The following is a 17823-nucleotide window of genomic DNA, read 5'->3' as shown; positions in this document are numbered from 1 at the left end:
ACAGTATATTTTGTTATTTTTAGCCAATTTCACCTGCTCGCTAACTCTTATTTTGTGTTACGACCCTCGACCATCCTTGAGTTTCACTTCTCTGCACTATTAAGGAGACGCATCGAGCCGACAGTCAGAAATCTGACCTCATCGGGAGTTAATGATGCACGTTGGCTCAGTGCGTCCTGTACAACCGGCACGTCTGCACTCACCAATGGTAGCTTTTTTGCCAATTCCAAATGCTGAGCTGGCATTTCTGCCCATGGGTTAAAGAGTGCACCCCGATTGGCTGCTCAGCTTTGCCAAACCAGTGCATGAGAAGAGAAACATAAATGTCAAGTCTGACTTGACATTTCAATGTAATATAGAAATATGCTTTAAAGTCTTGAAACCTTTACTTTGCACGGCCAGATTAACTAAACCTGAATTCGGACGAGCTTCTTTTTGTCAGGTAATGGCAATGCAGAACAACAAGAAACTACCAATCATTTACACAGATGTTTCTCTAGCCTTTGTCTGTTTACAGGCATTCTAGATAAAAAATGCATAAAAATTTCTTGCAAATAGTTTGCAAATGGGGAAGTTTTCTTGTGCATTGTAATTTGAAGTCAGCTGCAAAACAAAATAGTTTATGGAAATGGGGATTCTGACTAAAATTAGACAGCCCTGCTTCAGTGATTCTCTTCGCTGTGTTTGTTACACTGTGAATTGTGCATGCCCTACTTGTGCACGTTGCCTTTGTGTTTACATGTGGGAGAATGCAGCAGTAAGCTTTGATGCTAAACAATTCTTATAGTTTGTTGTTTGTTTTTTAATTCCAGACACCCTGCTGTTCTTCCATCTGTTCCCACAGCGCTAATGTCACTACATCGACACTCAACTCTGCAAATACACAATGATAATAAACATACACTCATTCACTACAGTCGCGTGCGCGTTTTCTCATCAAGGTCGGAAAGATTTCTGGTCTGAAACTCTGCTAACGGCAGTAATGCCAAGAAGCTGAGAAACAGCTGTCTTTGGCATATTTCCTATTGTGCCTTCCTATATTGTAAATACTCACAATATTCAAAGTGATTTTTTTTCTTTTCGTTTTAGATGTTTGGCCACAGTTGCTTCAGTCTACTGATGGGACTGGGTGAACAATCAAATTTTGGCTTCCAGCAAATATTGTACAAGGGAGGTGATGGTTAGGTGATTGAAACGGTGATCTTATGATCAGAGGATCCTCGGCTCAAATCCCCATCAGAAAAATCACTAAGGTCTCTTGAGTAAAGTCTTTCATCCCCAAGTTGCAGAGCAGCACCCTGACAATGGTTTGTGTAAATATGTGAACGTGATGCCTCATTATAAAGTACTTTGACCATGAAAGTGCTACTGTGGATTCAAAGCCAAGTTTTTCTTTTGTGAGTATTTTATTTGGAATGTCTATATATATGATATGGCTTGCTGGACTGTTAATTTTACTAATGGACCATCTAAGAAGTCTGTGCTGCAGTATTTCAGTTGAAAGACTGAAATATCAGATGTGAGGAAGGAGAGTGTGCAGCATGCTCCCTGTGCCTTTTTGATGCACAGGGATGGGCCTGTGCATAGGTGGACTGAGGTGGCTGTGAGTGGGGGAGTGATTCTTTCCGATAAATCCGTAAATCCAGCTTTTCCGCTCGTCAGTCATGCAAATTAGGGCTGGGCGGTATGACCTAAAATTCATATCACGATATAAATTGAGTCCCTTCACGGAAACGGTATATATCGCGATATAAACTTAAGTGTAAAAATTCTAATGTGTTTCTGAATGGGTCCCTTAGCAAAGGTAAATTCATCAAAATAAATAAATAAAAACGTCAATTAAAAACAAAAACAGATATAATGTAATTTTGAAAACATTTATTGTGCAGATCCCAAAACTACAGGTACAATTTGCCAGAAGGTACATCTAAGATACGAGCCTAGATTTGATGTTTTGGTGAAAGAATTAAATAAATTTATTTATTTTTGGGGTAGTGGCTGAAGTTTCATCTCTTGAACACAAGATAGCACACCCGCTCTGAATACATGAAGCGTTTCCAGGACGGTCACTGGCGCTTTTCCTCATTTACAAAAACTACATGAAACCACCAAAAAAATGAATATCAAATCATTAATAATTAATATCATAATAATAACATAATTAAACATTAACAACATAATTAATAACTAATAACATAATTAATAACAACTCATATTTAAAGTCAGTCAGTCTGTGTAAATCGAGGTTACCTGGCTGATTTGGTCTTTCTAATCTGGTTTTAAAATCCTTGCGTTATTTAATGTGGCACTTTCTCAAATGTTTAATTCGACCTCAGCTCAGAACTTCAGAGGAGTTTTCCTGCATCGAAAAAACTCCATGGGCATTATTCCAGTTAGCCGGTGGAGTCCAAATCTGTACCGTCAGCCAAAATTATACTGTGTAATGGTTAAATCAACTATACCACGCAGGCCTAATGTTAATCCTTTTTTTGTTTTTCTTATTTTTACTCCCCAAAGAAAGAGCAAATAAATAGGAGTTGGACATGTTGGAAAAATTGCCGGGCAAGTAAATACGAGTTGGAAGCAATATCAGGCAAGTAAGTGCAACCTTGACACATTATTTACGTGCACTGCAAGAAATGGGACCACCCCCCAACTCCTATTTACTTGCCCTGCCAAAAATAAGACCACGCCTGACCACACCCCACTACAATTCAGTGATACAAGACTCCACCCAACTATTAACCACACCCTACTATTATACACCCAACTCCTATTTAGTCTTCCGAAGGTTACAGACCCAGCTCCTCATTACTTTGCTGGGAAGTGCCAGGTAAAAGTGGTAGAATACCAGGTATCTTCATGAAGGCAAGTAAGTAGGACCTTTGAGCAAGAGACTAGTCAACCAAAATTTTGCCTGGAGCCTAGGCAAAAATGTAATTGCTTTCAATGCTCTTCTTTAACTTTATGGTAGATGGAGAGAAAATCTTATTTATTTCCCCCTTTGGCTAATCCTAAAATAAAATGATCTGTGACTAAAAACCATGATCCAATCGAACCATGAGTCTGGTGATCTTTTGCAGCCCTACTTGATAATAAAATAATTATTTGTTGCAGCCTTAGTTAGTCTGAACTTCAGCAGATACAAGTACTCTTGCACACGTCTACGTGCCAAAATGCATTCTGCCATGTGATTGGCTGCTTAGACATTTGCCTTAATAAACAATTGAACAGTTATATCTCATGAAGTGACCACTGAATGTATGTTCAACAAACATTGTCTTTCTTGGCATCCAGCTGGTGTTACAGGTGAACGTCTCTCTGTAATTAAAGAGCAGTCAGTAAACCACATTAACGGCCAACTCTCGTTGGTGTTTTACAGCTGCTGGGTCTCTGTGAGGCGTTTAATGAATAGTGTGAATTGAGGCAAGGGTGCAATGAATAATTACAGTTTTTGTTCATTGTGGGATGCTGTTCTTTCTCAATCCCACAAATGTGCTGTGGGAGTTGTGTGAAAATTCACAGTGAAGGTGTAAATATTCACAGAGTAAAATTTTGGCAAATTTGACACTCTTACCTCCATTATGTGGTTACTGATTAATGAAGAGCAGAAATGATTTACAGGACAGTAATGATCCACCTGCTCATCAGTTCATTTCTTCACAGCGACATTTGGGTTTAGTCCTGTTTGGAGCATCACAATAGCTGAAATAGTACAGGACCCATAAAGAATATATTTTAATTATTTCTTCAAAATCACTTCAGTAATTATTGTTATCAATACAGCAAAGTCTCCTTTTCCTTTCAGGACCATAAAGCTCACTTATTGTTTTTCTGATGCACCCCCTTCATAGAGAATGTGATTTGATTTGTCTTAAATAAATCTCACATTGTATTATATTGGTAGGCTTACTGTGTGTATCTGTCATATTATCACAAATGTCTTTTTCCTACATGAAGCTAATCAGAAACCAAATGGTGTAAAAGGGAGAGTTTAAAAACAAAAATGATCATTAGTGCTTGTTTTAATTCATTCATAAATCGACCAGTTTAGCTCATGCCACTGGTTTTCAAAACGTAATCATGACAGTGAAATGCAGTGTTTAATTCATAAATTGTAAGTATCCCTTTGACAAATTACAGCATATTGCAGAAGCTATGTCTTAAGGCTCATTTATGCTCAATGACGTTCATTTAGCTATTTTCTGAAAGCCTAGGGACACGGAAAAAAAAATGCAGTACCACTGGAAATCATAGGAGCAGTGTTGCCAAAGTTCAAGCGCAGCACAACCCTAAGCACAAGGACACGAAGAAGACCGTTAATATTTTGACAAGAGGTTTTGATGTATAGTCTTGTGAAGTATTTAATGGCCCCACATACCACCTCACCTCAGCACCGCTGCCTACGGGGTTTTTTTCTCTTTTTTTGCGGTAGAAACATTAAATTTCTTTAACCATGGCCATGTATGATGTTGCAGCAGTTTCTCCAATCACAGGGACAGAAGCTTCAAAATCCTTGAGCATTCTGTGGGTGTTGAAGTGCTGTGTGGTGCAGGGGCAGAATCTCTTGAGTTTTTCTCTGTGAAAACTGGCATTCACTAGGTCTTTGCAGCGGGTTCCTTGGAAACTGCTCCAATGATTTAGGGTAAAAATAAATGGTTACTTAGGTAGTCGTTGATGTTGAGTATTGATTGCATTGTGAGGAAATGTCAGCTGCAACATGTTGGCCATGTGGCACTTTTCTCTGTGCATGATCCAGTACTTAGGTGCCTCAGCTTTGAAGACCACAGTGGGTGAGGAAGACCAAGGGGGCATAGGCCTTACACCAGGCTGTGCCAGATAGGTGGTTATTTTTAAGAGGTGGGGATTGACTGAATGTCTGCTTGGGTGGTTGCCATCCCGGACCCAAGGTGGTTTTATGAAGTGGTGGATACACAAACATTCAGCCCAGACACATCCTCTCAACCAAGCACGTCTGAAATAATCTTTAACAAAGAGAAAAGCGGAACATGTTCTCAGGTTTGTTGGCGTTGTTGTCGCTGGTGTCAGCAGTTTGAGCTGCATTTGAACAGGCATTTTTCAGAAAGCACAGTAACCCATAGAAAGGTGCTTCTTAAGGGGCCGCATGATGGAAAAAGTTTGAAAACCACTTCTGTCTACAGTGAGGAATGCTGGGAGCAGAGTGAACATGTGACCTGGGATTCCTTGTTACCATTTACACTGTAGTGAGAAATAGTTTTTCCAGTTAATATCATGTTTTTCTACCAGTGTTGTATTTCTTCCTGTGCATAGTTTGTTCTATTTAGGGGAACTGATCCCCCAACCATTTGGTACGGTTTCTGTCAACACCTTTGTCTTGTGCGCTGCATTTCTTTGTGCATCTTCCCAGTCATCTTGACTTTGCCTCTTAACTTTTTGACTTTGTCTGCCTCCATTCTCTCTACCTCCCCATATCATGTGTAATTATCGAAGGCAGTGCATGTCTTTGGGGAGCGCTTCAATACCTCCTTATCAAAGCCTCTGTTTGTGTTTGCTTGTTTATCTCTGGCTGCTGTTCTCGGCACTCTCCTGGAGCCCTGATGAGACACAAGCGTGTATGTCCCTATGGAAGCTAATACTGTAAGCTGTCACTGCACCTCCAGTCATTCCAAACACTGCTAAAATGAGATTCTGTTTTCTTTCTCCTGTTGTCGCTCTTGGAGGGTACACTCCACCGTGTGTCTCAGGTTCTTACTATATGTCATAAGTGTGTGTGTGTGTGTCTTTTAGCTGATCCCTTTCTCCATCTCCCTCGGTTCTTGAGAGAACTTCAGTGTAATGAAAGGCACGCCAGAGGTTGTTTCCCTATCACATTTTTCTCCTCTGCACCCTTCTTTCATCCTTCCATTTTCTCCTCTATAAACACTACATTCGCATATTCATAATGTTGTGTCTGGGCGATGCAATGCTGCCACCCACCTCCACCCTGTGTTTGAGGTGAAGAATCTTTTGAGGCGTACGTAAGGAGGGAATTCTCACCAACAGCTTGATGATCCTGAAAGATCTGCTGTGTTGTAAGAACAACAACAACATCGGATTTACTCTTTGGCAATACAGCAGGAGTGGCCAAGTTCGGTCCTCTAGAGCTACCTTCCTGACACTCTTAGTTGTCTCCCTGCTCCAACACACCTGAATCCAATAAAAGGCTCATTAAAAGTCTGCTAACGAGTCAATTTAAAAGAAAACAAGAGCAATCTAAGATTTCTGAAGACCACCAAGGGTTGATGAGGACTCAAGATAAAAGATGTGTGATTCACATCATGATCCAGACTTTACCTGGATTTGGATTCCACAACACAATTGCATACTGTTCCAGAATGATCCGACTGATCAAGATGTTGCAATCTGATAGTTAATTCATAAGTTGAAACAAAACAGCGTCTTCCTGATTTTGGTTTTACATCGTGATGTTGTATCTTTCTGCTGTAGAACCTGCATAGTGATCCGGATCACACCCAGCAAATCCTGAGCCAGAATCCGGATCACCTCCAAAATTCATTGGAGTCTTCCATGCCCTCATATCTATCTGAGTTGCAAATTTGGTGAGAATCTGTGAAGTATTTTTGACGTAATCCTTCAAAGCCCATTATAAAGTGAGTGAAATCTTGATCCAAATTCCAGATCTGGATCACCTCCAAAATTTAATGGTCTTCCATGGCCTAATATCTGTCTGTGGTGAAAATTTTGTAAAAATCTGTGCAGTAGTTTTGACGTAATCATGCTAATTGCTTTGGCAGTTCACATCTCCCTCAGCCATCTGGAGAAGGGGAATACGTATGTGAGAATGTTCTTCATTGATTACAGCTCAGCATTCAACACCATAATCCCCTCCAAACTGGTCACCAAGCTCACTGCCCTAGGCCTGGAGAAGTCCATATGCTGCTGGATCTTGGACTTCCTCTCTAACAGACCACAGGCGGTGAGAATCAGCAGACACCTCTCCTCCACACTCCTCAGGGCTGTGTTCTCAGTCCACTTCTCTACTCCCTCTTCACGTCTGATTGTACAGCCAAGCACTGCTCTAACGTGATCCTCAAGTTTGCTGATGACACCACCATCTTGGGCCTCATCACTGACAACGATGAGACTGCCTACAGAGATGAGGCAAAATCACTGACCAGCTGGTGCCAGGAGAATAACCTCTCTCTGAACATCAGCAAAACTAAGGAGATGATAGTGGACTTCAGGAGATAGCGCGGAGGTCAGCACTCCCCCATCTACATCAACAACACCGAGGTGGAGCAGGTCAGCAGCTTCAAGTTCCTCGGCATCCACATCACCGAGGACTTATCCTGGACCTTATATGCAGACACTGTGGTTAAGAAAGCCCGGCAGAGACTCTACTTCCTGAGAAGGCTGAAGACGTTTTGCACGAACACCACCATCCTCACGAACTTCTACAGGTGCATCATTGAGATTGTGCTGACAGGCTGCCTCACAGTGTGGTACGGGAGCAGCACCAGCCAGAGTCAGAAAGCACTGCAGAGGGTGGTGTTCACGGCTGAGGACCTCACTGGCAGCAGTCTTCCCACCATCCAGGACATTTACCACAGTCGGTGCCAGCATAAGGCACGCAGCATCATTAAGGATCACACTCACCCCGCAAAAGGACTATTCGAACTGTTACCCTCTGGCAGGAGGTATAGGAGTCTGCCAGCCCGTACCAAAAGACTCAGGAACAGTTACTATCCACAGGCTGTCAGACTACTGAACTCTAAATAACACAGAACTATGATAATAACACTGCACTAAGCCACTTCTTTAACACTATATGTCTATTGCTGTTATCAGTGTGACTGTATCTTGTATGTCACCACCTTACCTTTCATAACTCATCTCAGTTTTTACTATTTATTATTACCTGTGCAATAACCTGCTACACAACTGTGCAATATGTCATGTGCAATAATACTATGTGCAATATGAACAATACTACAACCTGACTACTGCTGACTATTATTATTATTATTATTATTATTTTTATTTTTATTTTTTTACATATGCGTATATTTTCAGTATTTATATTGCATGCTATTAGTACTTCCTGCGAGTTTGAACAGTCCTTCTCATCATAAGCATTTCATTGCACTGTTGACTCTGTGTTAACCTGCATATGATCAATAAATTATCTTGTATCTTGTATCTTGTAACAGACAGACAGTAAATCAACACTGATGTTCTCATGCTGTTGGTGGAAACCTTCATGAATCAAGCCATCCAGAACCATCTGTAAACATGCTACTCCTGCTTAGTTTTGGTTTTTTCTCTGCACCTTTGATGCCAGCATCTAGTTGCTCTCATCGGCCATGTTAAAATGACACAGGGGTCATTCATTTCACTTGACACCACAAATGGTTGAGAAATTATTTTGTTTTTTATAAACTCCATAGGCAGTAGGACCCTCCCCCCCCCCCAAACAAAGCACCGGCAAGGGATATAGCAAAGAGCACCATCTGTCGGAAGATTTGCCAGTGTATCTCCAAGACCCTTGGGCCCAAACTAACCCAGGTTACTTACATTGATAGCCCCAGTGGGGGGAGTGATTACCATAGCAACAGGGAACCGATTGACATATTAATGAAGTCATAGGGTCAGTGAATAAAAAATCACATGTTGACTCATATACCTAAACAATTACTTCTTGAGACATCCGCTCACTACTAGGTGATCTTATTATGAAGGTCATGAGGTCATCCAATGCAGAATTTTACTCAGAGCCAGGTGGAGTTCACAGTCCAGAGCTTCTTGTTTGTACCTCATTTAAAAAAACATTATTATTCTTATTATTAATATTATTACTGTTGTTAATAGAAACCCACCTGCTGCATATTTAAATTGGGGTTTAACTCAAAGTAAGCATTGTTTTCTTCCTGATACGTTGACCTGTAGGCTGTGAGTTTCTGTTTTTGCTTGTGATGGTAGCAAATGAACTCCTTTCCGTGAGTCGGTTGGTTTGTATGAGTGGAGTCTCTCGTGTACCTCTGAGTTTCTTGGAGCTCTCATATTGACCTATTTATTGTCAGTTGCAGAGGAAAACAAAATATTGCTGGTGTTCTTGGGGTGTTCATGTTATATAGAGAAAAAATAAAAGTTGTGAGAGACTTCGGGCCACATGTTGTTTTTGTTCCACTTAGGGTTTTATAGGTGCAGACCAAATTTGAACTCAATCAGATAAGATTTAGAGGTCCCCCAGAGTGACACATGTTCCTCTCCCTCCGCTGACAAGGCAACGTCACCCTAACGGGAGAAGACTCTGATGCCATTATTTTTCTTTTACAGGTACATGTGATGGCTTCTCATCGCACAAATGGTGGTTGATTGGTCACCCAAAGGAGAACATTACTGGAATTACTGGATTACTACATTGCTTGTTTGGGGAAAATTGTTGCTTTGTGGGGGACCCCTAAACAATGTCAGATTACAGTAAAATTTGGCACAGATCTTTCATTTTATTAGTGCAACAAGAACAACATGTGGCCCAAAAGATTTTGTAACATTTGATATTTTGAACAGGTCTACTCTGTTCTTTTTCTTGGAAATGCCCGAGGCTGTATAATGGCAAACCGTTTAATGGGGTGTGAAGAGACATTTTTGCCAAGGATTGAGAATCGTATTGGCTCTGCAGAAGAGGGCACCCAAGATACTTCTCAAATTACATACTGCACAAATGTCAAAGGCTTTGCAACAGGGATGGGAGTGGAAGAGTTTTGGGGAGTTGCACAGCAATACTGTTTGAGCATCTTTTCAGTGCACACTTACAAACTCAGGCAAATTTGAGTATTTTTTGTTTGCGAAATGCAAACTGTAGACTGCCCAGCAATATAAAGATATGTGCAGAAGAAAACACATCCTTGTATGTCAAGATTAAATCTACCGTATGTAAGATTTATAGGTGTTTATCAGCAGAAACAATGGAGAATTCATAACGTTTTGTTCATTAGTTTATAATAAACAACGATCAGTGTGTTTTCAAACCTTTGAACAAGCTCTTTATTTCTAGGTGGGAATGGGCCCCCTCTTGGAGACTGGTATCTTGATACAGTAGCCCAGAAGGAACATACTTACTCCGCATTTTGTAGTGTTGTTGTGTTCAGAACCCTCGGAAGCTCCGAAAGACCCAACATAAAAAAATACCTACTTCCAGAAAAAGTGCATTTGTGAGATTACGTCAGAGATAACTATTTAGCCTATCACAGTAGAGCTAGGCTAACATTATCTTTTGGGTTAAATGAAATCATCAGACATTTTTGCTGATGTGCAGTGCTGCTAAATTAACTAATTGTACATAGAATGTGAATATATTACATTTAACAGTAATGCCTTGTTAAAATTTCATTTTAAACAAATATTTTCAACGTTACTAGCAGTTTTGTCTAACCAATCGCAAACTCTGTTGCCATGGCTATGGTGTCAATTCAGAATCTTTGAGTTGCTCCATTTCCTCAAGTTTCCAAGCAAAAATTCCAGCCAACTGAGCGTTTAAGGCATTTGTCCATATCGCAAACTCTGTTGCCATGGCTATGGTGTCAATTCAGAATCTTTGAGTTGCTCCATTTCCTCAAGTTTCCAAGCAAAAATTCCAGCCAACTGAGCATTTAAGGAATTTGTCCATAAGCTAGAGTTCAGAACCTCTGACCTTCCAAATGTTTTGAATGCAGCATGTGGCAGGAACTCTGAAGAAAAAACAAGAGGATTGGTTGCTCCCCCTGTATACGTCTACTGGTTGCTAGTGCAGGCTAACAAATTTGAGACATTTTTTCTGAAATGGAGCATCATACGTTTTACTTATTACAAGAAAGGGCAAGGGAGCATGAATCCTCGTCACCAAAGAAATAAAAATGCGAAGGGGAAATAAAATTGTGGCCAACTATAGCATAATGTATGCCACAACATTACCACTAGATGACACTATATCTTAAACACTGTAGCTTTAAATTAGAGTGTAATCACTCCATTTTTGCTTCAAGATGTAGCAGTAAATCCAATTGACTCATATTCCTTTAACCTCTGAGCATTTCTCTTTGTGTCACAGATGCAAGAATGGATGAGGCAGAGAAGTACCAACAGCGAATACAGGCTATTGCTGTGAGTTCACTCACCCCCGTCCATTTATGCGTGCATGCACACAGCATGCAAGCTATTCTCCGAGTTGCCCATTGGTCTTAAATGATTCATTGAATGTGCGATGTGGTGAGTCGGGCGATCCCGGTGTCATGAAAATAACACCATGGTTGCCATAGGGACAGCTGCTTTGGACACTGTGGGACATGCAGTATACCTAAATTCTGTGGTGACAGTGTATTTTGAACAGATGTTTGACTAGTTCTCTCTGCTTTAATCATCTCCAGTGATGTTTTATTCACCATCATCTTTCTTTGTTTCTCCTTCTTTCCACCTCCAAACTCTCATTCTGCCTCAATTCATTCACTGCCCCTCTCTCCTTCCTTCTTCAGGAGAAGCGTCGGCTGCAGGAGGAGCAGGACAGAGCCAAGAGAGAGCTGGAAGATGAGAAGCTCAGACTACAGCAGCTCAAGGTTGTCATGCACAAACAGAATAAACTTAACCTGTCTCATGTGTTTATGCACACGCAGCCTTAATTTTACACATCAGAAATCTTCCATAGACTCATTCCAGCTTGTTAGCACGGAGATATATTCCAAATTTATTACCGCTATACACAGATGCAGTCTTCCATGCTTCTGAATTCTGCCACTCTCTGCCAAGTTTGGAGGCAAACCTTCTTTTGCTGAGTTTTTTTTTTTTTTTTTTTATGTGAGTGTTTACACACCATGGCTCTTTTGTTTTCACATTGTTTTCAGAGTGGGGTTCTTATCTCTCTGCTCTGGGGCCACATTCCTCAGATTATGTGCATTTTGTGTAGCATGTGTTTGTGTGCACGGGCTATGCATGTGTAAGTTTATAAAGGATGGCGTTTTGTGTGTGCTTACAAAATGCAAGCGAGTTTGTGCACAGCTTTTTTTTGCATATCCAACGTCAGAATCAAAAATGGACTTGTTCTCTCACATTTGGTGATCATAGCTTTTAAGCATGTCCATTTGCTTTAGCTTTGACTCAAACAAGACTAGTTCAACACTGCAGGAAAAAATGCGGTAAGTGTTTTGTGGTACTTTTAGTTACTTTTAGTTGGCTCACAGTTTCCAAATTTGGTAAGCATAGGGTGAGCGGCTATAAAGGTGATATGAAATTCTGTTGAATTTGCTTCAGTAGTCACGCATAGCACCAGCACGTTCTTCAACACTTGAACCCATCTTTTATGACTTCAGCTGGCCAAACACTCCCCGATGATGACATGCAGTCATGCTGTATCCAGTGTAGCAAAGGCATGCACAGCAAAACAGGTTTGACTTATGGTCTGATCTAAAAACTAAACTAATTCCAGACGTTTTTTTATATTAACGTCAACTCTGTCATTTTTGCAAAGTGAAAATATAACACATATCTTTTAATGTTAAAATAATGCACTATAATTCTGAAGGTTTGAACATGAACACATACATATGCCAAAAGGCATTATGGGAAAATCAGCCTCCGCTTCTCACTGATTAGTTGATTTATTATATGTAAAAACCAACACACAAGTTACTGTAACGTGTCTGTTGGTTTGTACAAATAAATGCCTATTTGTAAAATATGTCTTTTTTTTCATTTGTAAAAAAAAAAAAAGGCATTTGCAAAACTGAAAATTCTGTTTGTAGTTTGATTCAAATCAACGGCCGTGTGATACTTGGGCGGGTGCTATTCATACTGCCATCCACACTGCCATCCAGTAGATGGCAGTGTTCTGTGCATTTTGACCAATTTACTGGATGTGAATAGCGCCCATCCAAATATCACATGGTATTAGTGTATTGTTTTAAAATTAAAAGATATGTGTTATATTTTCGTTAACGCTAATATAAAAAAAAAACATCCGGAATTAGTTTGTTTTTTTTTTAAATCAAACCATAAGTCAAACCCGTTTTTCTGTGTATGCCTTTGCCACACGTCAGGTGTGCAGCCTGGCAGCCAGGCCCCTTCTGCTGGGGTAGAGCTGAAATTGGCTCCTCACAGCTGCCTGACTGCTGCAAAATACATAGCAGGCAGGAACCAATATGTATGATTTTAGGGTTTACAAATGTTTTTGACCATTACTAACTATGCCAGCAAACAAAAATAAAAATAAAAAAAACGTTAGCGGATTAAGTTAGCAGAACAAAATTTAGCAGAAGCTAATTGGGCAGCTGATAGTTTTTGAAGTTAGCTGAAAGCTAATCTGCTAACAAAAAACGTTAGCTTTGCTAATTAGCTGTTAGCGGATTAGTGGAACTGTGCCCATCACTGCATGTAACGCAGTTCTGCTTTAACGTAACAATTTGCACTTCAAAGTGTGCGACTCTACATTCAGCGAAGGAGGAGTGGGAGCTGCAAAACGGTGCAGATGTTGTCCCATCTGTGGTTGGTACAGAGCTCTGGAGTTCAAAGAAATACATACTATGTAAGGAGGTCACGTTTTATTGACCACTCTAAATGCTGCTGTGTGCTCAGAAACTACATTTATTTTCCGTTTGATTAGTTCATGTGTACATGTAATGTGCCCTGTGTTGTCCCACTTCCAAAGACATGCAGGTTAGGTCAATTGGAAACTTTAAATTGACTGTAGGTGTGCGTGTGGGTATGCCTATTTATATGTGGTCCTGCGATAGGCTGGCATGCCATCCAGGGTGTACCGCGCCTCACGCTGTATGACTGCTAAGATAGGCTCCAGCCTCGCCCCTGTCACCCTTTGTTGGAGTAAGCAGGCATGGAAAATGACTGAATGAATGAATGTTCAGCAATTATCATATACAATGCATCTGACAAATATTCACAGCGCTTCACTTTTTCCACATTGTATGATACAGCCTGATTCCAAAATGGATGAAATTTTCCTCAAAATTCCACACACAATACCCCATAATGACAATGTAAAAAAGGTGTTTTTGACATTTTTGCAATTTTATTAAAAATTTGAGAAACTAATGAACGAATTAAATAAATGAAGTAGGTCACGACCATCACTTTATCTCCTGTCTGAGATGCCACAACGCAACACTTGACTGTTGTAAAGGTGCCGTGCTGTGTTCTTTTTCAGCATGTGCAGTGTGGCACGCTGCACAGCATCAGGAAGTGCATCATTGTTTTCTGAACATGTTGATGCAATCTATATTAATCACAAAAATGAATGAATAAGTAATTTGTGCTAAACTGCAACATGAATTGTGCATCCCTTGATTAATTTACATCTGACACATTTTGTCATAATCACTCATCTCATCATGCAAAGCGTCCATCACTCAGACGGTAGTCATTAGTGATGACTGCACAGCTCCTTGATGGGGGGAGCATAGGTTCCTTCTACAATAATTTGTATTTAAATGTTAACCATAATTTGTTTGTGCATCCGCTGAAGATTTTATTTTAGATATTATTCACCTCATCTACGGGAAGAAAAATGCCCCTTTAGCCAAAGTGCATGCACATATGAAGCTTTTAAATAAAACACTGCTCCTCAAATATGCTAAGTAAATTGAAAATCTCACCCTCCCCAGCATCACGTATACCTTGCTCAAGGACAGCACGGTTGTTCTTTAAATGGCAATTCTATTTGTGATCTTCTGTGCGCTCATGGATGCGTTTGTCCTAAAGTGAAGTGTGGTCTGGTGCGGTGTTTGGTGTATTGTTGTTGTGGGGCTCCAGAAAGTGATTGCAGTATTGACAATCAAAAACCTGGTCAACCTGGTCAGCACAGAGCTTTTATGTTGTTTGTGCACTGCATTATTCAGATTACCTTACACACAAGGGTTTACCCCCCCACACACACACACACACACACACAAAATGATGTGCACTGACATGTCAGAGTACCTCAAAACTAAATTGAAAGCAAGTATTTGAAATGAAATAAAAGTAAATGCCAATGGGGGAAAAGTGCGTAGTATATTTTTTGTGCTGGTTTTTTTTCTGCCAGCACTGACCTGTTGGTACAACCACCTATTAAAGACAGGGACAGGTAACATTCTGATTGGTTAGTTTCATCTTATGGCCACAACACACCTATGACTAATTAGGTAGCCCTTTTTATGGCTTGCGGCGTACTGTGCACTCAGATTACACACTGTGTACATAGCAAAGTAGAGCTGGACACACCCAAAAATACTTGCACTATGCACGTATATATATATATATATATATATATATATATACAATAGACTATGCGCTATAGATCATTAAGATGGGGCCCTTTCTGTCTGGCTTGTCTCAATTTGTTTTCCTCACCGGCATCACTTCATCTTCTCTGTCCCCTTTCCTACCGCCTCTCTCACTCACTGCAGAGGAAATCTCTGAGGGACCAGTGGTTGATGGAAGGTCCTCCCGTGTCCCCAACTTGCCCTGAAGCCCAGAGACCTCGTTCTCCTCTATGGGACCCCCAGACACAGGACACAAAGAAGCAAATTGAAAAGTGTGTGTTTGTGTGTGTGTGTGTGTGTGTGTGTGTGTGTGTGTGTGTGTGTGTGTGTGTGTGTGTGTGTGTGTGTGTGTGTGTGTGTGTGTGTGTGTGTGTGCGCGCGCGCGCGTGTGCGTGTGTTCGCAGTGCAAATGTAGGCAACAGTGCAACAGCAGGTCAGAATTATCACATTAAAGGACCAAAAGTAACTGGATAATATGCTAATGACTTTTCCCCAGCCAAGGTGTGTGTTCTTTCCTAATTTCAGTGACAAGGCAGCACATAAAAAGTCAAGAGTAAATTTCATGTGTGACATATCCTTCATTTAATCATTCATCCAGGAATGCACGGACTACTGTGCAGACTGGAAAAACAGCCTTGAGCAGGCCAACTTGAAAAACTTTGATCATGCATGAAGGAGAGGGAAGCCTCCAAGACACCTGTGACATCTCGGAAGGAGTTACTGCGTTCAGTGACAGTAACTAACAGCAGAGCCTGAGCATGAAATAGGTTTTGCCTGTAGCACATTTTGAGAAGCACAAAGTAAATTCATGTCATCCTGGCAGAAATAAAAATGGCAGTGGCCACAACATTAGCTAACCCTGCAGTGTTATATTATAAAATTCTGCTACTATATACAGTAGTGTTCAGAATAATAGTAGTGCTATGTGACTAAAAAGATTAATCCAGGTTTTGAGTATATTTCTTATTGTTACATGGGAAACAAGGTACCAGTAGATTCAGTAGATTCTCACAAATCCAACAAGACCAAGCATTCATGATATGCACACTCTTAAGACTATAATTCTGAACACTACTGTATATATATATATATATATATATATATATATATATATATATATACAACCCCAATTCCAATGAAGTTGGGACGTTGTGTGAAATGTAAATAAAAACAGAATACAATGATTATATTGGACTTGGCTACGCCTCGTCCAATATAACTTTTCATCATCCAATATTTCTCTATGTTGGACTCCTTACCATCCATTATTTGTATAATATTTGTTATGTACAGATATGCAGTACTGTTAAATGGGTTTGAGTTTTAAAAGTATGATGTAAAATTAGACAGCACTAGATAATCATACCTTTGGGCATGAAGACATTAAGGGCTGTAGCTGTTTGCCCCCAATTACCTTGACCTTTACCCAAATGTTTGGTCTCTGGCTGACCCTGCCAGGACAAATCTGGAATCCACCTATAGTAAATGTGTGCCACATTTGATCCAAATTGGACTGGAAATTAAATTCCTTGACTTTGCTACTTGACAATAAATTAATGCTTTAGGGATCGTTTTGGGCTCAACCTTCATTGACATACTATGTTTGTTAAATATTAGCAAAAGGATCTAGGAGGAGTCAACAAATGCCCCAATTTGATCTTTGATCTCCACAATCCATAAATGTGTGACAAGTTTGTTGCAAATGGGAGGACAAAACTTACATTTTGACCTTTGACCCCAATGTCCTTGACCCCAGTGATTGATCTTTGGCAAATTTGATTTCAGCTGGGCAATTCCAGAATCTACATGCATATGTGTCTCATGTTTGGTGGACATTGGAGTGGGGGGAAGAGAATCATAATTTTGACCTTTGACCCCATGATCTTGACCTTTTGCAAAACAAACCCTCTAAGGGAAATTCTGGGGTCAGCATATATGCACACAGTTTGGTGGAAATAGGCACGGGCATCTCGGAAGACCAGTGGGATGAACAAAGAAATATTTCTCAGATTATATTGTCATAGTTTATAAAAACACAAAATTAAGATGCATGTGTGTGTTGGTGTAAATGTTTCTGTCTCAGGTTGCAGTTGGAGAACCAGATGTTGGATGAAGAAATGAAGCTGAAGGAAGATGTGGAAAATGGCAAAAGTGTGAGGAAGGAAAAACACACACACAAAAGCACAGAGAGGTTTGGAACACATGTTGAACAAGCTGGTCCATCAGCTTCCATTAAGCAGAAAACATCCCCTAACTTTGGTCTGTGGCTTTTTTCCATGAATAATGCATTTCCCCGCTTAATGCACCTTTGATGTAAAGCCCCTGTCACAGTGGCGTATTTGTAGAGCTGCTCATTACAGCGTATCGTCTACGCTGTAATGAGCAGCTCTCCGCCCACTTCACGTGGAGTTTTTTTCTCAATACGCAGCAGTATGTTGAGGGCTACGCATGTAGGACGGAAGAAATTAAACCTGTTTAATTTTCTTCAGCGTACAGCACAGCATGGAGCCTTCACGTGAGTACACGCAGCGCCGTGCTATTGTCCGCTATTGTGAGC

General features: G+C 40.4%; 1 protein-coding gene across 2 annotated transcripts in view; it reads left to right on the top strand.

Annotated features, from left to right (window-relative positions):
• The window catches only part of palm3 (paralemmin 3), a 113974-nt gene that overhangs the window by 82782 nt on the left and 13369 nt on the right, over positions 1 to 17823 (top strand). Inside the window, exons 2-5 of one of the 2 annotated variants that reach the window (XM_034187855.1) lie at positions 11072 to 11124; positions 11493 to 11573; positions 15411 to 15538; positions 17350 to 17419. In XM_034187855.1, the coding sequence (XP_034043746.1) occupies positions 11080 to 11124; positions 11493 to 11573; positions 15411 to 15538; positions 17350 to 17419 (324 nt within the window). In that variant the 5' untranslated portion in view covers positions 11072 to 11079. The remainder of the gene's footprint in view (positions 1 to 11071; positions 11125 to 11492; positions 11574 to 15410; positions 15539 to 17349; positions 17420 to 17823) is intronic. The other variant, XM_034187856.1, reaches the window with a different exon arrangement.

The sequence above is a fragment of the Thalassophryne amazonica genome, chromosome 15 (assembly GCF_902500255.1).
Source record: "Thalassophryne amazonica chromosome 15, fThaAma1.1, whole genome shotgun sequence".
Lineage (NCBI taxonomy): Eukaryota > Metazoa > Chordata > Actinopteri > Batrachoidiformes > Batrachoididae > Thalassophryne > Thalassophryne amazonica.
Note: the sequence above shows the minus strand (reverse complement) of the source record. Positions and strands in the feature narration are given on the sequence as shown.